The 23,586-nt window shown below is 41.2% G+C and overlaps 1 protein-coding gene across 1 annotated transcript in view; it reads right to left on the reverse strand.

Annotated features, from left to right (window-relative positions):
• faf1 (Fas (TNFRSF6) associated factor 1) overlaps positions 1-17,157 on the reverse strand; it is a 93,608-nt gene extending 76,451 nt beyond the window's left edge. The window contains exons 1-6 of the mRNA XM_080429976.1: positions 16,841-17,157; positions 12,925-12,993; positions 10,084-10,130; positions 4,953-5,293; positions 4,269-4,360; positions 2,068-2,159 (exon numbers count right to left, since the gene is read on the reverse strand). Coding sequence (XP_080286102.1) covers positions 2,068-2,159; positions 4,269-4,360; positions 4,953-5,293; positions 10,084-10,130; positions 12,925-12,993; positions 16,841-16,909 — 710 coding nt within the window. The 5' untranslated portion in view covers positions 16,910-17,157. The remainder of the gene's footprint in view (positions 1-2,067; positions 2,160-4,268; positions 4,361-4,952; positions 5,294-10,083; positions 10,131-12,924; positions 12,994-16,840) is intronic.
• Between the last annotated feature and the right edge of the window lie 6,429 nt (positions 17,158-23,586).

Genomic DNA, 23,586 nt, shown 5'->3' on the forward strand with positions numbered 1-23,586 from the left:
GCCACAGGTCTTAATGGGTTAAGGGGATTGCTTTAGGACAAGAGCCATGTTTCTTAACTCTTTTTTTTATCCCCCTGCCGTATTTTAATTTCTGCCTGCCATTTATCATGAATTCCTTTTGTGTTTCACTGCTATACTGTCGTACTTCTACCACATTGGTGACTTTAACTTTCACAAGATGCCTAGCCTAGATCAATATCGGGTTAAGTAGATATTGATAAATAACAAAGCTATTTCAAATCTCGAGTTCAAAGAGCAAATATAAATGCATCAAAAACTACTGTGAGGCCTCATTAATATTTTTGATATAATATAAGTCCCATTAAATCTTTACATATTCTACTAAATCCAGTAATTATGGACACCCTGCTAGAGAGAGACAATTCAGAGTGAAGTTGTGTGTTAAAGGGTCGTTTCGGGTATCCCTGCCAAAGGCCTGATCAGATTCAGAACATTCTCAGAAACATTTTCATGACCATGTTTTGATTCTGACAAATTGGCTCCAATTTGATACTCGTTGCAAAACCGCATTGAATTCACACCATTCTCTTCTATAATGTATCTCAACAATAACATTCTATTGTTCTATGGGAGATGCTGCACACGGTACAGATTTTTTCTTGTAATAAAGTATTTCATGATTTTGCACCGTCTCAATTAGATGGTGTGTAATTCTACTGTCTAGTACAGCGTCATTACAAGCATTACTGCAATTTTAAGAAAACTAGTTTCATGTCATTGACTTGCACATGGATTGCTATGGCAACAAAAAAAGATGCTACTTTATTAAAAAGGATAAATAATTATTGTAAACGTAAAAGTACTAAATAATCCAAGAGGGAGTTTAACTAGTGTTCAATATAATGACATTTCTAAAAGTCCTGATCCTTCCCTTTAATAACATTTAGAAAGGCAACATTTATGTCCTCTTCTCCTAAGGTTCCCCACTGGACTTTTACTATCTCAGTAATTAGAGATAATCAAACCCAACATTCACACCTGCAAGCACATCTGTACGTATGTACGTAGTACACACACATACATATATAGTACATACAAACCCTCCAGCATCATGCACACTACAAGAAACTACAAAGCAGTACAAAAAAGGCAGAGCTCAAATGCACACGATTACTATACTACACACACACACAAATGTATAGACACAAATACGCACACATTAACAAAATACACAGTGTGGTCTACCGCAGTGCGGTTATCCTCCAATTAAAATACATTTGGCATTTGTTGTCTTACAGTAAACAGGTGCTCAGTGGGAAAGCTAGGATTTCCTAAGTTATTAGTGCTGATCTTAGGCTGACACTAACAAAGGAACGATCATACATTCAACTGCCACCTGTGATTGGATTACCGATTTATCCGCGTATTGAGCAGTCTGACATTTCAGAAGGAAAGGTTGCTAATACCACCACGCATTCACTGGGATGAGCGGAGTGACCTCTGGACGGGGAAGACTGGCTTAATGGAGCTTTCTCGCCAAGTCTCCATTGTCAGTGGGCACCGTCACTAATGTGACAGACCAGAGCATATTGGAAAATGGAAAAGAAATTAAATGTGTAACGTGTGTTTCACACACACACACACACACACACGCACACACACACAGAGTACATAAGCACATTGACTGAAAAATAGACGCAATCTCTGAATACTGAGAAGTAATATAACCCTCAGTGACCAACAATATCAGGCTGAAAGATACAAACAAGGCAAAGAAAATTATTATTTACATAAGACTGGGAGTTTGCAGCAGGAGCCTTTCCTTTCAAAATGTCACAGTAGATGCATGTGCACCAGAGGGTCAAATATCTCTAATATTCCAATGAAATTGGCATTTTGTTATGCAACATTTATATTGCATCAGCTGGGTTCTGGAGAGATTGTCTAATAAATGGACACAGGGCGCCACCTGGTGTGCACTACGAGTGGTGCCAGGACTGTACCGCTGATGTGTGAGCTTGCTTCATAATCGTATATGCATTGTGGGGAAATGTAGCATGAAAGAGTGACACGGAAAAAAGAGAGCATGTTGGGTGGGTCAGATACCTGTTTTGGCTGGTGCTGGCAGTAGGGGCGATGTCTGGGGTCAGAACATACAAGCTGTTGTTCTTGGGCAGGTGTAAACTTCTCAGCGCCGTCTGATGACACAGAGGAGCAAAACATACAACATTTAAAAAAAAGTCATACACTATTTTGTTATATACGTAGCTGTACTGTAACATTTGAGACAATTATTTAATAATCTAAAAGTACAGTTTCTTAAAGTACGAATCGAGATCTATAGTGAGTCGTAGGCCTTTTGGTGGTGAATTGACAACTGGCAGAGTCAAATGTACCAACAATTTCATGACATTTGAACTTACTTCACCTACTCAAAGAGTGCTCCCTTTCTGCCACATTTCTGTCTCTGTTCAGCTCAGCTATGTGCTGTATGCGTGCCCGTTTACCCCAGCCCCCCTTTGCAGGCTGCACTAGCTGCATATGTGGTGAGGGATGCTATCGACTGTCACCGTCATCAGTGGTTGACAGTAATAAAGTACATTTATTCGAGTACTGTACTTAAGTACATTGAGTACACCGTCCTTTACTTGAATATTTGTATTTTGGGACACTGCAATACATTTTAACCTGGACCCAAGTAGCTAAATTAGATATGAGAGGAAGCAACAGACGACTTTCACTCCACTACATTCCAAAGGCAAATAGTGTACTTTTTTTTTACTCCACTACATTTCTAGGAAGGGGAAAGCACATTATGAATTAGCCACTTAACTTAAGCTCCATTTCAAATAAAGTGAAAATAGCAGATATACAGGCTCACAACGCGTCTGAGCTAGTAGATCTGCTATTTTCACTCATTTTAATATTTTTTGAAAGTTTCTGGAAAATCTTTGAATTGTTCTGGGAAATGTCTACATTTTAACCCATTAAAACCAGGAAAGCATCCGTGTCATTTTAGATTTTTGCGTTGGCTATTCAAAAAATAGCAGATTTACAAGCTCACATCACGTCAGTCTTGAAAGTGTGAGGCCTAATGATTTAGAAGGCATTCCAAATGCCTTCTAAATCTACATCATTTCACAAAGCTTGGATGGAACTACAATTCTTCTTTATAGGAAGGGCTAGGCAATATATCAATATTATATTGATATTGTGATACAAGACTGGGATATTGTCTGGGATTGTGGATATCGTAATATCATGATATACAATTTAGGCATTTAGCAGTACAGTAAGCACGGTAAACACAGTCAAACGCATAGAGACAGTGTAGTGCCTCAGTAATCTAGGATCATAGGTAAAACTAGCATCAGTCTAAACAGTATAATATAAAAAAAATAAACAATCTGTATATTTAAACTACACAAACTATTGGGTGCCAGGTCAACAAATGTACCTGGCATCTGTCTAAATAACATGCTGTCTAAATTACATTTTAACCTATGCATAAAACTGCATGGTGGTCGAGGCTAGGTCAAGTGCAACGGGCTAAGGTGGAGTCTGAAGAGGGCATGAGTGCTGCCTTTTCTTGTTTAAAAGTTTGCATTACAGTAAAGTGATTTTCTGAACTTTTTTCTGAACCCAATGATGGTGATGTTGATAATTCTTCTGTGTTGATTTATTGGTGTGGCTTCATTTTCTCATTCAACCAAAAGGCTTTGGTGGAATCATTTGTGTTTAGGGTCTGATGTTAACAGCACCATAACAATAAAGGCCTTTGCAGACAGGGTGCGATTTTTCGCACGGAAAAAACAGACAATATAATTTTTTAAATGAACACATGGTTCTCAATGACCTCATGCACACCGGCTTCGAATTTACTGTGCGGCGATGCGTTTTTTTCCAATCGAACCCAGTTCGATTTGTGCGCCTTTTCGCATGCGGTAAAAACTGATTGACTAATCGCACCCTGTCTGCAAAGGCCACGATTGAGCATTTTTTTAATTATAGATATACCTCAATATGTAATAGTGCAGCGGGTAGGCACTATGTTTTAATTGTTACCATAAATGTACAACACTTGCCAGCCAATACATAAGACATTGATTGCACTGAAAATGCATATCATTTAATGCTTAATTATTACCTGGCAATGGCCGACGTTAATATCAATGTCTCGACTCTTGCAGACTATTCAAAACACATGGCCATCGATCGGTCTAAACATTCAAGAAAGTTCAGAGGCTCGTGCACACAAATCACACAAAATACCTGCAATTTGCATAACTACTATTGCATATACTCACACTGTCAGACACATCTCCGGACTTCCATCCCTTAAGTTGCATTTTGGACACTGGAACTCCCAGCTCTGTTGTAAGAATTTCTTTGATTTCGCCTGGGAGACAAATCAGGGAGAATGCATGATGACGAATTAGAATGTACTTTCAGTTTATGATTCTAAAAACGACAAATATAAAATCTCACAATTTTTGACAAATTATGACAAAACTCCATGGAAGAAAAAGGCAATCATGCATAAAGTGATGCTATTAACCCATTAAGACCTGAGGCCCATTCTACAAAATGTCTTCTATATCAAACTTTTTCAAGGACTTACAAATGCTCGCTTTAAAAAAAGATGCATATAAATATGTATTCAAAGATTTTCACAAATGTTCACGATTTTTCAAAATTAGCAGATCGACAAGCTCATAGCGCGGCACTTGTTGCCGCGCTATGAGCTTGTATATCTGCTATTTTTGAAAAGCCAAAAATAGATTTAAAAAATGACACATGCGTTTCCGGTCTTAATGGGTTAAATACCTTGAGACTATTTAATTCTAAACAGCATTTTCCCACCCATGCACACAACACAAACTTCTCCATGAGATGTCACTGTGCACCATTTATTTCCTTGAGCCTGTTGTGTCAGCCGTGTGTGTGTGTGTGTGTGTGTGTGTGTGTGTGTGTGTGTGTGCGCTCCTCACCGACTGTGCTGCCCTCCTCCAACACGACCTCTATGGAACGCTGTCGATACTCCACCCTGAAGTTGAGCATCCGGGGCTGTCTCTCCACGATGAGTCGGGAGGAGGGGGGGACGATGGGGCAGAACGCCGCAGAGGTCGATGAGGAGGACGGTGGTGAAGACGACGAAGACGAAGAGGAGGGCGGCGGAGGAGCCGCGCCTCCCACTGCTGCTGCCGCCGCCTCTGCTGCTGCCGCCGCCTCTACTGCTGCCGCTGCCGCTGCCGCCGCCGCCTCTGCTGCTTCCGATTGGCTATTATGGGGTCCGAACAGACTGGCCTGGCTTGCTTCGCCGGAGAAGTTACTGTAGGGAGAGGTACGATATGGTGTGAGGGTTCATTCGAGGTGAGCATTGTGCACCGTCTTGCTGTCAAACCATGAAAAGGCTTCAAGGAACATCCATAGTAACATAGCATCACAATCATTTTAACAACTTTAACTTTTTATACGTTGGCTATTCAAAAAATAGCAGATATACAAGCTCATAGTGCGGCACAGAGTGCCGCGCTATGAGGTTGTATATCTGCTATTTTTCAAAAATCTTGAACATTAGTGAACATTTTTAACACAAATCTTTGCTTCTGGGGGTCCCTGGCACAACATATTTTCAGAATGGGGGTCCCCGGCCAAATATTTATCAATTTGGGGGTCCTTGACGTGAAAAAGTTAGAGAACCACTGAGTTAAACAAAACAGCCAAATTACAAAAAAAAATAAAATCAGACCAAAGCCTCATTTGCTGGAAATGGTGCAGACTGCTAAACATAAAAAATAAAAATAACACTTTATGCAGGAATAAGAAAGAAAAGATCCAAATAAGACCAGAGAGCTGAACAATCACATCATTTTTAACAGATATGGAGTGTATTTCAAATGGAAAGCGTTGTTGACAAGGCTACTTTGCGTACAAAGTGTGTCTGACAGTTAGGAGTGGATATGTATCCGTTGGGGAAATAAGTGTAGCCGTTGAAGATGCCTGCTGCTATGCAGACAAACAAGCAAGCAGTTTGGAGGCAAGCGGCTACAGTCTCCAACCTGGGTACTAATGACCAAGATCTGGAGTCTAGACCATTTGCTGCAATACAGAAAAACATACTAGGCTTTCCCCAGATTGACAGAAAACGTTTTCCTTTACACTTTTACTCAATCTGTTCTTTATTTTGTCCGTCATGCTTTTGTCTTTGTGTTTTTCTCCCAGTCTTCGCTCCATGCCTGGGGCATGATCTCCTCCTCCCACTTTCCCACGTGGCAGTAAATTATGTCTGTTCTCTCTCCTAACCCCGAACAAAGCCTGCACTTTATTCCTTGAAAGGTTAAAAGTATCCATCTCACTAGGAGAAGAGAGGGCCTTTAAGTCTAAAAAAAAATGGTGTACTGTATTTTATTTCCCCCTGCACATAATAAATGCAACATTTTCAAGACCTCTTGACAGCCACACAGCCTCTAGAAAGTAGAAACCATGTTACCTCAGAATATAACAATTTTCTCCATATTCTACAAAACACACATATACTGCACACAAACTTACAGATGTTATGTGTGGATAAATCTCTAATATATTAAACTGTAAAACTACTGCTAGTAAATCCTACTTACTTTAAATACTATATCACCATTCACCAGTAACTTACGGACTGGGAACAGTGACACCAACTTCAATGTCAGATTTTTAAAGGGTCCTCCTCATGACAAAAAGATTATAGGATCACATTAAATACTGATTAAGTATTTAATACTGATTAAGTATTTAAGTATTTAATGCAAGTGGCTGGAGTGACCGAGGAAAGACGCCGAGAGCAGAAGCAGATGGAAACAGATGATCCGCTTTGGAGACCTCAATGGGAATTAGCCAAAAGAAGAAGTAGTTCCCCTTCAAAACTGCCACCAACATAGGCTGGCAAAGTGTTGACAAGTTATAATGCTCATATAAAATGTATAAATCTTCTTTCAGAAATAATCAACTCCACAGCCAGGTCTGCTGCCAATTACAGCTTGGTAAAATATTGACTCCAATAAGACGCACGTTGTTGCATCGTGTCACTGTCAACACTGGGAAACAGTCACAGAGTAGTGCACAAGCGATTAAGGAAATTGGACGATATCATCTAAACAGAATGTTTTCTAAGGCTGGAAACATACGGTATAGAACAGTTTGGTCAATTGTGTCTCGTCTCGCATGAAGCAAGAAATCCTCAGTGCACTTTCACCAGAACTTGGCATTGCAACTCTGAAGGCCGTTATGCTGGCCAAATGGCCGTTGTGGTTTGGCCCTAGTTCCACACTGCCCTACATCTTCAGGGTACTGTTCGCTGTGCAAACCAGCATCTTCTTACTCCCCAGTAAAACTGTCACATTAGAGGAGCAACAGATAGTAATCATCATTAGGTTTTAAGAGGTGCCAGCACGATGAAACTATTTTGGACGGCGAATAGGACAAGCTTCTTAAAATTCCAAACCTGTGAGTTGACAAGGACACAAGGGAGGAGGAATGGCAATTTGGAATGGAACGTAGCTGTAGTAACCAACTGGCTCCATTTCAGGTCACGTCACCAGAGGCAGTTTATTGGGCAATGCCAGCCCTCCTGCGCCGGTGCCAGAGACTAAGTGAATGTGTGGTCACTAGTGATGAGCGGGTCGACCCGTAACCCGCGGGACCCGCGGGTCAACCCGCGGCGCGGGTAGGTCGAGTCAGGATTTCAGAGAAAATTATGCGGGCTGAGGGTGAGCGGGTCAGCCGCTCTCCACGAAAAAAAAAAAAAAAAAACCCTATTTTGACCAACATGCTTGTTTATTCAGCCCATGACAATGTTGTGCTACTGTAGACATTTAAAGGGACTTTGGGTACTTAAAAGAGCGCTATATAATATATATATATATTCCCACCGCGGGTCGCGGGGCGGGTTGAGCCATAGATTTATATATGGGTTCGCAGGGCGGGTTGAGGCGGGTCGCGTTCCGTCGCGGGTTGGGGCGGGGCGGGTCATGAAAAAACCCGACCCGCACATCACTAGTGGTCACACTGCCAACCAGCCCCCCATTCATAATGATGAGTGCTCATTAGAAAGACCAACCATCTTCTCAAGGCCCAAAGGCCTGAAACGTGTATGTGCAAGCATACATACATATACTCAGAAGAGTGTGCACAACCAAGAAGCACAAAAAAGGTACTGATCTGCTCAGTACATTTCTGACTGTTAAACTGACCTTTGAAGGAAAGTGCAAAACGCAATGCCAGAAGGGTTTCATTGCAGTTGCCATGTCTTTTTAATGTATTCCCTACAATTCATCATTTAATGCACTCCATTTCTGCTCTACCATGTTTCACCATGTTTTTTCATTTAGGTTCTCATATCAAGTTCAATTGTGACTTTGCATCTGGTCTTCATTTTGTTTCTATGCTTGTTTTTAGACCCTCTTTTGTTTTGAGATTAGATGCTTTCATAAGCCCCTATGGTTTCTAATCGTCTTTCAGTGGTTTTATGCAATTGTATCAGCATTTTGAATCACTAGGGCGATATCCGTTGGGAACACATGACTCCCGCTTATGCAATACCCGTTGTACCGAGTCAGAGTACACATTGTACCGGTTGTCAGAGTACTTAGAGCAGTACCCAATATCAGTACTTGGAGGCCAGCCTATGAAGTCAGTAGTTTGTCGTCATATTGGTGACATCAGGGATCGCCATACATGGGCATAAAAGAGACACAGACAGCCACACAAGACACATACAGAGATTCGTGGCGTTTCGGTTCTGGACAACTACCCCTCGGGTCCTCAGTGATGTACAACATGTCAAGTTTGAAGCTGATCGGTCGGACGGTGCTCGAGTTATGCGCGGGACAGACACACACACACAGATTACGTGAATTTATAGATATCTTATGACAAACTAAACACTACCAGCAGAAGAATAGAAAAGGCACAAATAATAAACAACTCAACCTATTATTTATTACTTATTTGGGCACAATCTTCCGCAAGCATTGATCAAAACTGTCCTAACCACAGTTCTGCGTGACTACAACTGTACCGTTTTTGTACCGGATTGCAGACTACTCCAGTCTCAACATGATGCATGTAAAATGTGTCCTTAGCTAAGGTCTTAAATGAACAACTCCAGAGTTCCCAAAAGATGCATTGCAAGTACACCATGTGTAAATCCTTTGTCAGAGGTGTTATTTCTGAAATATATCATATATTTCCTGATGAAGGTCTGAACAGGCTGAAACGTTGACGAGCAATAAATTACGTGGAAATTAAGTGGAGCTTTTTGCAACTTTACCATTGTGCAGACTCTATTCTTTTTTTCCTGATACTTTGTTTGTCTAGCACCTGGGCCGCGGATGAGTGTGCACTACCTTTTTCATACATTTCTGAAATATATGCCTGTTCAGCCATTGTCTGGTGCTGTCAACACTGTATCCACTGGCAGTAGTCTGACCCTTCCATGAGTATGCTTGTCAAGTGTACCTAATTATTTACCATAATAGAATCATCTAGATGATCACAATCATATTTTCTTTCTTTTTGAAAAGCAAACAATTTAAGAGCACTGAAATTCAACAGGCCTGTGTGTACATGTCGGATGTCCAGGTGGCGCAGCTTAAAGGTTTCTGCCCACCATCGCAGAGCCTAGATGTTAGAATCCTCTGCGGTTCATCAGTCTTGGCCCGGGCGCTCCAACGAACACAACTGCTCAACGCCCGTGTTTGAGGGTGGGAAGCCAAGTGGGGAGGGTTATCTCTGTTGCTACACTAGTAACTCCTTACAGGTTGGTCAGAACGCCTTTCAGTAAGGAGAATCGGGCGCCCCGCTTGACAGCCACTTTTGGAGTCAAGATGAATTAAAAAGACAAATATTACGAAATATCTGGACGGGCATACATCTTGCAACTGTGACATACTGAAGAAGGTAAAGGAGTATTATGGCAATGCCTGTTTTTGCAGAGGCATCTAAATGCATTAATCACAGTATATAAATAGCACATTGTGGACAAAAAGCATACTAGTCTAAAATCTGAAATCAAAAGCACCTAGCCAGAGCGCTCACTTAAAGAGTTGCGCCTTTCAACTGAACATGTAGAGGTGGTGTTACCTTTGCAAGATCCCATTCTCCTGTGGTATCACACCGTTGATGGCTGCCTGCAAATCAGAATACATATCATAAGTTAAGTATTTTCTTGATTTACCTTTTGATGACAGTACTAAACACAGCATACATTATGGCATTGTAACAAGGCAACCACACACAATTTTTTTTATTTGAGACCAATACAGAAGAAGCCTGTATATAGAGGCTCATGGTCAATAATTCTATGAAGGGCTGGGAAATATACTTAAAGCCTCACTACGTAACTTTGTTTTAATGAATAAAATCTGTACGGTAGAGTATGTTAATACAATATAACTTACACAATTGAGGTGGTTGTGTTTTGTCTCCCTGCTCCTCTATTGAGACATTTAGATCGGTCAAAAGGTCATGTCTCACCTAGACACGAATTTTGACCCGACGGTCTAGATTAAATTTAGCCCCTGACCAAGCAGGCAGGCTCTATTAGCTCACTGGTAAAAAAAAAAAAAAGATTCAGCACTTACGCAGGAAACCGGGTTCAAATCCGGCGGTAGAAGAGGAGAGTTACATAGTGCAGCTTTAAGTCATGTTGCAATATTTACACCACTAATGCTGGACTATGGACCGTTTTAGCTACATATTTAATACAGAGGAACAATGATTGAAAAATGACATTATTATGAGAACTGTCAGAAATACAGTTTTCCACATAGTGGTTTACCATGGGAATTTGCAGCATTATCACAGTCTTTAAAACTGAATTGACTGATAAAGGAAGCATACTGTTTTTGTTTGAGTGTAGCTATTCTGGAGAAGGTAAGTCTGAGATAAAGAAGACATAAGATAATATCAAATAGGGGCTCTTCGAAACTTAGCGGGCTGAACAAACAGGCAGATGACAGTACCTGCTGTCAGTTTGTTTCAAGCTTTTGTCTGGCTGATTCAACTGAATACTACTAGAACATACTGCACACCTTAGGCCAACTGAACTGAATTGTTCTGTGCCAAACTCACCATGGGTTGTGTGTTATATAACAGAAAAAACAGGATGGATGTATATTGACTACATAATCACTGTATTGTAGCTACGTGAAGAACTGTATAGGCATTGTTGCACTTTTGAGCATACCATTTACAGGGTTCCTACATATTTTTCATTTGAAAACTCCATACATTTCCAGACTTAAATTTCCTGAATTCTCTGTCGATTTTTCGGACCATACTTGACATTAGAGTACAAATAGCTAGATGTTTATTATGTAAATAAATGCATTTCATATGCAACTGTTAACATGTATATGACTGACTATATGCTATGCATGTTGCCAATAATTGCAAGAAAATTGTAGCTAGGTACTGTAGCTAATACAATTAATTAAAATTATTATGAATTTTATATTTTAGAAAACAGAATAGGGACAATAGTCTGGAAACATAAATATTTGTCTATATACTCCCTTTTCTTTTTTCCATACTTATCCAGATCTGGAAATAACTCAAATCAAAACATATTTTTCGATACTTGCGTAGGAACCCCTGCATTTACATATCCATGTTTTACACATTGCCCCACAACCTGCCCGCCCCCCACACTTACACAATACACACCACACACTTCCTTTGTCAAGACTAGGGCAGGCACGATAATCGCTATTATTGTTTATCGTGATAAAAAATGCACACAATAATCGTATCGCAGAGATTAATCGTGAAATTGTCCTCCGTCATACACTGGGATCAATTCACCTTTGCCAAGCTGCATATCCGGTACCACTTAAACCCTCTATAATTGGTAAAACGCATCTGTAAAGAACGTACTTCATACTGTCTTTTTTTCACTCTCTAAATCGCTTTGCCAAAAATAGCCGATCTACAAGGACACGTTGTGAGCTTGTAGATCTATTTTTTGGCAAATGTTCCACCCCAGACTATGGATGCTGGAGTTCGAGTGGTAAACAAAAGCGGCATTTTAAGAGTTTTAAGCATATTTTGATTATCGCGATAATATTGTGAGTCGCAATTACATAATAATGTAATTGCGACTTACAATAATCGACACAATAATCGTGATAATTTTGATATCGTTAGAAAGGGGGGGAAAGCACGCACATCCCAAAACAATGTATCGGGTGCTGGACAACAATACGTACATCAGGGAAAGAGGGGAAGTCCGCACACCGTTTTAAGCTCCCAGTAGAAAATGTTTACTGTTTAATAAAAAACATTTTCTACTGGGAGCTTAAAACGGTGTGCGGACTTCCCCTCTTTCCCTAATTTTCATATCGTCCCATCCCTAGTCAAGACCACCAGCTACTGAACTGCAAGTAATCAGATGTACCGGTGCGATGAACCCCGTCTGTCCAGACATCGTTTGGGCTTCTGCTTCATGCTTTGTACACCTGCCAGCCCAATGCAAAGCTCTAATCTAAATATAGTCCTCATCCCTTCAAAACACACAATTAACAGTAAAGGCCTACTTCTTTCTCAGAATGCTTGTCTGTTTGCCACAGACATTTACTCAAACTTGGCAGAGCACAGTCTATTTCCCAATGCGCCCTCCTATCCGGAACACAGAACAAGTCCATGATACCGTCCTCCACACTTCTCAGGAAATTCTCTTGCCTAGTAAATGAATCTTCTCAGTGCACTTCCCAACATCCAACCAAGCAAAAGTGTCAGCCGTGATGACATGTTGTCTCACCAACAACTACTGGAGACAGGATGACTATAAAACAAATAATGTGACTGTTGCATAACAGGACAGGAGAACTGAATATAATATATATATATAGATTCTGAAACCTGCACATGTAATAATTCAACGGTTTCCCAATGGCTACCCCTGATGATGATGTGTGAACTTACCACTAGATCCCAGTTATTGAGTTCTAGCAAAGTGATTGCCTCCGCAATGTTGTCAATTCCAGTGCAAGCCTGTGAAGTAGAAGTCAAGAAAGAGAGAATTCAGAATGTGAAAAAAAAAATTTTGCTGCCAAGTGTGAGCAAAATGCAATGATTTGCTTTGGCTTCTGGCACAGTGACGGACATAAAAAGTGTAACCCTTAGCACAGGACTACCAACATATATGACTCTCATTAGTGCAATATACTGCAGAATATACATTCACACATTAGGTTAAAATAGACAGCGCTCACAAATCAATGTTTAGGTAATGGCAGATGACAGATGACATTAACACAATATGTGATGATCACAATGTGCAGTTGAAGGAGCAAGTACTGGCCGAGTCCCAGGGTCCAGCGTATCTCAAGTGGGCTTGATGAATACAGTGGAAGTCAAAAACATGGTTATGGTGTAGCTAGTGCAACTGAACTAATGCCTAGGTGGACAAGTAGAAATAAATATCAAAGGCAACCGTACAAGTGGAGGATACAAAAAATAAAACTGCGGCACATTTTGTGGTAACAACAACCCTGAACCCTGTAGCAGTTCAGCCTGATCTCCAGAGAATACCGTAACATTGCACGGAACGAGTGCACTTCATTCCGTGGATAGTCGCCTCGGAACTCCCAAATTGCGTGCATATGTACGGCGAGTCCCACGGTGGGCGTAACCAGTCGCAACACGGAAAAACCCGGAAGCAGAGCAATCCGCACAATAAAATTTACGATTCTGTGCCTATCGGTACATAACTCAAACGGCGCTGAGTAGGCACAGGCGAATGTCACACCGTTCAGGACGGCAACTCGGTCGCCTTAGCTCCCTCGGTGGTCCTTCACGGGGTGACAATTCGCCTGTGACTGCGCGCCTCCGAAATGGTTTTGTCACAAAGGGAGCGCCGTACCATATGCATGCAATTCGGGAGTTCCGAGGCGGCTATCCACGGAATGAAGTGCACTCGTTCCGTGCAATGTTACGGTAATCTCTGGAGATCGGGTTGAGCAGTTACATGGGTGCAAACAAGGAAGCGACTGCCTAATCTAGTCTCTAATGTTAAGGCGTGAAGGGGGTGAATAGGGCCACTTGCTGAAGCAGTGGAACACCTCAGGGAAAAGGATAGAAAGCCAGGTCAAATATCACCGTTTACATAAATAGAACATTCACATAAATGTCTTAATTAACCCTCTGGCGTCTGGGGTTTTGTTTTAAAATACAAAATGACTATCCTTTTTCATCAGGGCTGACATGGCCGACTCAAGTTATGTCTTGAAATGCTTTTTGTGTCAATGAAAATATTGAAACTAAATTTGCAGAGGTGTAGTACTGCTGCATACACATAGTTCAAAATTATTCCCATTGGTTCCTCCCTGTAAAGAAAGCAATGCAAAGCGACTTGCTTTGCATTGCTTCACTACCCTAGAGATTTCAACATTCCAAATTCAGTCTGTGATCATTTCTTTTACAGAATGAAATAAAGTAGATAGCAAGTTACAAGCAATATGTCAGCCATTTGCGTTGCAAGAAGTTACAAATGACTGGCCTGGCCTATCTCAAAATCAATTCATCACAGATAATACCAACATTACCAATGTAAACAACTTATACCCTTGATATGAGATATTTCACTTGCAAAGTGTCAACATGTTACATAGCACATTTCCCTCTTTCTAAATCATACAACGCTACTCTAGCTTTCCGTTTATATTACTTATGACATGGAAATTTAACATTTGTCAAGTTGTGTGTCAAATATCACCCTCCCCACCCAGCGTCCTTCCCCCGAACACAGATTCGAACCCACAACCTCCGTGGTGGTGGGCAAGTTTAGTGTAATCTTTTGGTTTAAATTTGGTGTCTGTAGCTGAAACTCTTAACCAATTGAATCCTTGCATCCGTATTCTGGGGCAAAAGTCCGGCTAAAATAGCAGATCTACAATTTCAATGCATCACGATGCTTGTGAACTTATAGATTGGCCATTTCTTGCGAAGTTATTTAGTTTAGAGCTAAGAACAGGAGGGGGGCTTGTATGGGGGGTCTATACTAGGCTGCTTGATTGATTGATTGATTGAATACTTTATTAACAGTTTGCAAAGACAAGCACAGGAAGTACAGTTCAATACAAGGTCTGTTCGGAGGATTTTAAACCCAAGAAAGCACTATGGCTTGTTTCCATTGGGGTCCTTTGTACTCAATTCATGCTAGTAGTATTTAAGTGATTAAGGCATCTCCTAAAGATTCATGTATGCATGAATGTGTGTAACTGTGTCTAAATTACCTGGGCAAAAGGTTTTGACTTGAATTATTCATCTCATTTGTAATAAAGTACAGCATAAGTTCAAATGACTACCTATGACAATGGTGAGAACAATGGGTATTTTTGATAATGCAATAACAATGCATTTTGATAATATTACATGGCCCAACTAAGGCCTCATCGTAATCATCTAGGTTTATTATGGTTCAGCAACGCAATGGTTTGTCTTGTCATGAAGATATATCCAGAACTCTTCAGAAATGGCTAAGCCGATAATAGGTCCTCAACATGACAAATTCCTTCAGCCACTTGTCACACAGTACTTTCAGTTTAACCTTAAGTGGACCTTCAATTATGGAGCTGGAATGATGCAAAGTTTAGACCTCGGCATCCTGAGCTTGTAACTATAAACTCGGGGCTAATAATAATGGCTGCCTGGTTTGCGACATAAACAATAGCATAACAGCTAACGCTAGGTGCAGAGCAGAGCCAGCTAGCCAATGCTAGCTAGTCCAACTTGTTAACCATAGATACCGCCGGGGACATTTAGTTATTACGTTTAAATGACATGCTTACAGTTATACTTCATTTGCCCAGGTCTATGTTTAATACACTTGTGTGTTAACGTATTGTCTTGCCACTAAAAACCACTGGCTGGCTGAAGTTGACAGTTATTTGGGGTTTTCTTTACGTTTATAACGTTACTTCGTCGTGCCACTGTGTCGCGCCTCGACCCAAATAACGTATTTTCAACTGAAACGGGTCGTGTTTGTTGTTGAGAGATAATACGGTCACGGGACTAATAATAATTATAGCCTTTTAAGTTTAAACTAAACCTGGACGATCGCCTCTCCTGAGACGTCAGTCACCCGCTAACGTCGTAATAATGTGACACCACAGGGAACACAGATGACAATCCACACCGTTGTGTTTATGTGGATGATAGGACGGCTAACGGCTAACTGCATTCTGTTCTCAGTTAGCTGTCAGACAGCTATACTATTAGCTAAGTAGGGATACAGGATAGGTGGGCACCATATCTGGGCACCTCGATGTAAAAGTGTCTATTTTTGTCCAAAATGTTAAAAAATTAAATATTAAAAAAATTGTCTTAAGTAATGTACAGTATACATGCTGTGAACACGCACGGTACATCATTATCCGACTTAATTTCATCCTTCAACTTCTTGTTTATGCCCCAAAATGACTGGATATACAGGTTTTGTAGCAATTTGTATAAATGTTAGACCTTAACTGTCGAATTTTCAAGCAGGTTCTAAGCATGTATACTTTACTTCACCTAAAGGCATTTCCAAATATATATATTTTTTCAACATTTTGGACAAAACAGCCAGTTTTACGTCGTGGTGCCCAGATGTCCCTACTAGTGCCCACCTATCCTGTTACCAACCAACCATAGCTAGCAGCAGAGCTCAGCTCCCAGTCCCACCACTGTGAGTCAGCTGTGTGTTATTGTTGTTGTTATTGTTATTGTTATCGTCGTTGCTGACACGTATATGGCCATCCACCCACAGCTGATAAGAAGACTCACTGATCACATGTGTTTAACTGCCATTAAGTGGAACGTCTGATCCCCATGGGAGAGGAGAGGAGGAGAAACCCACCTGAAAGTCAGCCAGGATCATCTCTCGGTCCATGTTGTTGCTGCTGGTGTCGCCGCTATCGGAGGCCATGGTGGCAATGACTGGCTAAACGCTGCTCTTCTCCTGGTGCCTAGCGCCTTCTAGGAGGGTGACTGAACGGTGTTTTGACGGCGAACTGAGCTCAGACGTGGCGACCTGTGTGGGGGGGCTTTAGTACAATGCAAATATTACACGCTGTACGGTTCTGACAAGTTCCAGAAAAATCTCCAAAATATGTAAACTACAATGTTCCCTCTGCAATGTTATTCTCTGCTAGCCCATTCTTCTGCTGCTGCTTCTTCTTCTGCTTGTTTCTGGGTTTCCGGCAGAGTAGACGGCCCAGAGGCGCGTTGCTGCCTCCCACTGTCAGGTCTTTGGTACTACTACTGCTGCCTGCCTGTTTTTAAAATGTATATTATCTGACCTTACAGAAACCCAAGGGTCAGTGGTGGAAAAAGTACTAAAATGTTTTACTTAAGAAAAAGTATCAATACTGCAATGTGGAAATACTAGTAACAAGTAAAAGTTTACAAGTAAAAGTCCAGAATTTAACATGTACTTGAGCAAAAGTACTAAAGTATTGGTATCAAAATAACTGCACATTTTGTACTCCAAATGTTATTGGTACCTTTTTTCACATGGTTTGGGAATGTCCAAATGTTTCCCCTTTTTGGATTATGGTTGCAGCTAAACTGTCATTACTTTTGGGAACTGATATCACACCTTCTCCATCTGTATTTATCTTAAATGATGTGTCCCGGCTACACCTGAACTGCACACACAAGCGCATCTTCTTTGCTGGCTTAACAGCGGCAAAAAAAAAGGTAGCTACAAGGTGGAAACCTCCTCATACCCTAACATTTCGCCAATGGGCTTTAATGTTTTTAGATATTGTTTATTTAGAACTGTCAACGGCGAGGTTACATGGAGCAAGCGAGAGGAACATTGATATGTGGTCTAACTTCGCAGATAAGCTTAAAGGCTTGGTTTAAGTGTTGTACACAGTGTTGTGACCTTGCACAGGTATAGATAGGCACGGTGTTTGGCTCTTGCATTTAGAGACATTGTTGGTCCGGGGAGGGGTGGGTGGGTTTATTATTATTATTATTTTTATTATTATTTTAATTAACCTTCTGTGTTGTTTTTAAGTTGTGTATGTGTTTGTATCTTGTTTTTGTTGAAAAATTTATCCATTCAAACATAATGGTATAAAAAAGTGTACTCAAAATGTACTTAAAGTACCAAAAGTAGAATGTACTCATTATGCAGAATGTCCCATTTCAAATGTATAACAATCTTTAGAAAATAGCTGATCTACAAGCTCACAATGCGTCACATCGTGACACATTGCTTGTAGATCGGCTATTTTCAAATGCAAATATTTTCAAAATCTACAAAGTAACTTGTTACTAAAGTTTTCAAATAATTGTAGTGGAGTAAAAGTACAATATTTTCCTATGAGATGTAGTGGAGTAGAAGTAAAAGTATTGAAAAAATACCAAAAATGTGTACTTAAGTACAGTACTTGAGTAAATGTACTTAGTTACTTTACACCACTACCTTACAGCAGCCAGGGTGCACACTGATGTTCCACAGGTCTGCTCAGATTTCTCATAGAAATTCAGGATACCCCAGTGTCTAGCACTTCAGGGAACATTCAGGGAATACTGAATTTATTCAGCCACCTGAATGACAGGGGTCTTCAACAGGGGGTCCCGGGACCCCTAGGGGGTCCTCAGAGTTACTACAGGGAGGATGCCAAATCTTTGTGTGATAGGATATTTTCTTTTTACATGAACCACTTGAACCCTAGCAACCCTATTCGGGTTGAACTTTAGCCAAGGAGAACTTTAGCCAAAACTAGCATATCTACAAGCTCACAATGCCCCGCTGCCTCCTGTAATTGGTGATCAGCTCCATAGTCTTCTTGACATTGAGTGCGAGGTTGTTCTTATGACACCACTGTGTCATTGATCTGACCATGACGCTGTTAGCCATCTCCTCCACGCTGATGATCGGGCATATCACTATCGTGTCATCAGCATACTTGATGATGAAGTTGGAGTTTTGTGTACGTGCGCAGTTGTGACTCGTGTATACAGGCCAGGGAGTAGAGGAGAGGACTCAGCACGCAGCCCTGAGGGCCTCCCGTGATGAGGGTTCTGACCCTGATTCCATCCTCATGTTTCTCAATGTGATATGTGATACAGTCCCCATGCTGAGCAACTGTCCATGCCTCAACCTTGCCGTATTCACCTGTTCTCCACCTTGTTATATTCACCTGTTCTCCCCCCAAAGTAATTTCCCCTCCCCATATATTCTTTTCTATTGCGTAATAAAAGCTTCCTTTCCTTTGTCTTTACACTCACTCTGCCACTTTCTAGTTATCCCAAGGAATACCAAAACGCTCGCCTCAAAACACAGTCGCCCCGGGGGAAATCCGGTGGTATTCACCTGGTATTCCTAAACGTAACCTCAGTAAATCAAATACAAGATAAGAATGGGGGCGAACGTATTTTGGAGCGAGTCTTCCGTTTACCATCCCAAGGCAATGCCTACATCCACCTCCTCCCTCTTCAAAGACTATTTGTCTGCTACATCGACAGCCTCATTGCTTTTCACACCCACATGAGTTGGGACCCATGACCCACCCTACCTCCAGCCAGGTCTGACACTACTTGAGGCATGTGTTGGTTAAGAAAGCAACTGTAGAAATGTTATCATACAGAATTTAAAATCTATAACCTACAGTATTTATATATTTATTTTCATGTAAAATATTTAAATGCATCTTACAATACATGTCAGCTTCTTTTCAGATGGCCATTCAGCAGGGGCCTTGTACTGTAGCTGAGGGGCCCATATTTGCGCATTAACCTAGCCTATATACATTTTAGTCAATTGGGGTCAAATCTGACCAGACATGTAATTGGATTCATTTTTATTTCTTTATATTATAGTCCGTCCTTTTATGTGTGTACCCATTCTTGAGAATCGGGACAAAATTGTATATTTTTTAAATATATTCTTCAAATATATATTTAAAAAAATATTTTAAAAGATCAAAGTGGCGACTATTAAACCATGTAATGGGCCAACCTTACATGGGCCAACCATGTAATGGGCCAACATCGTTCAATTTTGCGACAAAAGCGGCAAAATTTGGCAGATATGTTGATTGGGCATGGCAGCCATTTTCTAAGTGGCCACCAGCGGTTGATCAAATCCTCCTAGTTGTTGTCCTCCTAGTAGGCTGAACTGTTGCTCAAGTATGTGAGTGTGAAGGGGTGTGGGTGTGTTCATGCTAATTACCTAAAAGGGGGCGTTGCAATGGGAGTGGCCTAGATAACAGCAATATTTTGGGAGAATTGTTCAAATGGTGATGCAAGCGGGAAATTTGGTACAAATCATTTTTGGAGATCACGTTTGATTTCGGAAACCGGCCCACTCATAAATCAAAGCTGGTAGCCATTTCTTTCAAGATTAGACTCTTTTTGCATTTCTGCATATCTTTGCCTATAATTCTTTGAGGGCAATCACCAAATAGCACTGCCATAGTATATTTTTGAACATTTTCAAACAGGAGTTACCATTTATAACCATCAAAAACCCGCCATACAACTGGGCTCACAGTCAAACTCAGGGATTAAAGCAAAACAAAATCTCATGACTTCTGAACATGTATTCAATTGTTTGCCCATCTGGTTCTGTGTCTTCCTCGGTGACTCCAGCCACCTGCATGTCGTCTCTCACCGCATCCTTAAACCTCCGCTTCTTTGGCCTTCCTCTTCTCCTCTTACCTGGCAGCTACATCTTCAGCATCCTTTTCCCAATGTTTCTCAACCTCGCCTCTCTTGCTTTATCCCCAAACCTTGTAACCTGAACTGATCCTCTAATTTCCTTTGTCACTCCTAATGAGAATCGTAGCATCCTCAATTCTGCCACCTCCACCTCCTGTCTTTTCGTCAGTGCCACCGTTTCCAAGCCGTACAGCATCATGGCTGGTCCCCCTACTGTCTTATACATCTTCCCTCTCACTGGTACCCTTCTGTTACAAATAAGTTCTGACACTTTCCTCCCTCCGTTCCCTCAAAGTACTCCTTCCATCTTCTCAACACACTGTCTTCGGTTGCTAGAACATTTCCATCCATCCTTTATCACCTTAACCTGTTGCTCATCCTTCCCATCCCAGTGCCTAAGTCTAGCCAATCGGTGCAGTTACTTTTCTCCCTCCTTGGTGTCCAACCTTTCATACAACTACTCAAACTCTTTTCCTTAACCCGCACCAAATTTCTCTCCGCCTTACCACTCATCTTTTTGTACTCCTGCCTACTTTCTTCATCTCTCTGGCTGCCTTTCTTATCTCCTCCCTGAGCTCCACACAGCATTGTTCTTTCTTCATCTTCACACCTAACATTAGCTACCTGTATACCTACCACAGGACTCAAGCCGTGCTACTCATACGCTGAGTTGGCACTGTCACCGTAAATGGTAACTCCTGTTTTTAAAAAACAAAACAGAGTGCTATTTGGTGATTTGGTAATTGACCTCAAAGAATTATAGGCAAAGATATGCAGAAATGCAAAAAACAGTCTAATTTTGTCTGCTTTGATTTATGAGTGGCCCGGTTTCTACAATCGAAGCGTGATCTCCGAAGATGATTTGTACAAAATGTTCCGCTTGTATTACCATTTGAACAATTCTCTCCAAATATTGCTGTTATCTAGGCCACTCTCATTGCAACACCCCACCCCTTTTAGGCATTTAGCATGAACACACCCACACCCTTCATATTCACATAGGCTACTTGAGCAACATTTCAGCCTACTAGGACAACAACTAGGAAGATTTGATCAACCCTTTTGAAAAATGGCTGCCACGCCCACCAGGGTGTGAATTTTTTATGTCCCAATATCCAGATTTGTTCCCAATATATCAATCAACATATCTGCCAAATTTGGCACTTTTATTGCAAAATGTAACGATTCTACTAATATATAGAGCTATACCACCCCACTAGAAGGTGTGAATGACTTAATGTGTGAATGACTTAATAAGTATGCCATTGTTAAAGAGGGCTGTTGATCTGTTTTCAGCTACGCAAAGCAGTAGCAATGCATTGGGAAATCAGCTTGGGGTGGCACATAATAAAATGAAATAAATATCATTTTTGTGAGACAGGTCATCGTGGACCCACAGCGAATGGGGTCCGCGGACCCCAGGTGTGACCGGTGTGTGTGACAATCCGCTGTCCAACGTGGAATCGTTGCCATCCACACAACCATGAGAAGTTAAAAGATGTTTAAGCTGTTTGAGCTAAGCTATCTATGTGTGCTAATAACGAAACATTGCACGTGTCAATCTCCTACAGCATACCCTACTTTATAATTAACGCATATCATGGTGATTGAAAGAAGACTTTAAACATAGCGACTGGAAGCATAATAGTATTTATGACAATGTTTATTAAGGTACTAAAATCAAGTGTAAAGTTCGGCAAAAACCCATCGGCTTGAATGGAGCTTATTTACTTCTGACTCCAGCAGGGGTGAAACAGCAAGACTTTGCCATTCATATGAACTGTCTCTTCCTATATAGCCTCAATTTACAACTCGGAAGCTGGCCCCTTGGATAGGATAGTGGCCAACGGTATAGCAGCCATAGCTAAATGGCTAGAGACAGCTCTTAGAACTTTGAACTTAGCAATCACAGTTTTAACTCCTCTGAGCGCAGATCTCCGCCAGGACGGGTTTCCTACCCATGGCTGTGTCAGTCTGGCATGCTACCATTTTCGGTGATCACCCTCTCACCGCCAGTGGTTTGAAAACTACAAAATGACGTCACTGAGCCTCTGTGATTGATAAGTGACTCACCGCTCACCTCAACACATCTCTCTGCTTTTACTGACGGACATCACCGGACTATGAGCACCTCGTATCATAATCACCTTTAAGGTGAAAACTTTTCCACCTAGAAGGTGAAAGGGTGATAACCTAAAATGGTAGCATGCACCGCCTTCAGGGTACAGCCATCAGGACACGAGGAAGCTGCAGAAGGATGTACCAGCCACAGGGCGGCCCAAGGGCGATCATAGCAGAATGGTTTCGGAATAAAAAAGACCATGTGTCGCTTCTGTCAAAGTATCCCTGAGCAAAACTAGGCCTACTACTGTTCCCTGGGAGCGTAAAAGTTAGGATGGGTAAAGGCAGAGGACAAATTTGAGTTTGGTAAAATATTTATTATAGTATATATATATATATAAATAGTAAACACAACATAACTTAAACCCATGATATACACAGAAAGGCGTAATAAAACACTTGTTTCCAATGTGGTCCTGCAACACACAATAAAAATAAATGGTCCGCAATAAAAAATAATTATACACAGTGAGTGAGAGTAATAAAAAATACCCTAAGAGAGGGGACTAAACGAAACTTTGTGATTTTGGCTGCATGCTGAGTGCTGAGTGAATTTAAGCCAAGTTATGACAAAGAGACAAGAAAAGGAACGCCAGAGGGCGCTGTGCGCTACGCGATTGCGATGGGAAAGCATTGAGTTAATTTTACTGGGGAAGAGCTTGTCCAAAACAGTCCAATGACTCCAATCCACACACACGCACGCACGCACGCACGCACGCACGCACTCACATGCAGGCACACACACACACACACACACACACATTTATGGACATAAATATTGACAACAATAACAGTAAAGTTCAATAG

The sequence above is a fragment of the Gymnoscopelus braueri genome (genome assembly GCF_963280865.1).
Source record: "Gymnoscopelus braueri genome assembly, chromosome: 6".
Lineage (NCBI taxonomy): Eukaryota > Metazoa > Chordata > Actinopteri > Myctophiformes > Myctophidae > Gymnoscopelus > Gymnoscopelus braueri.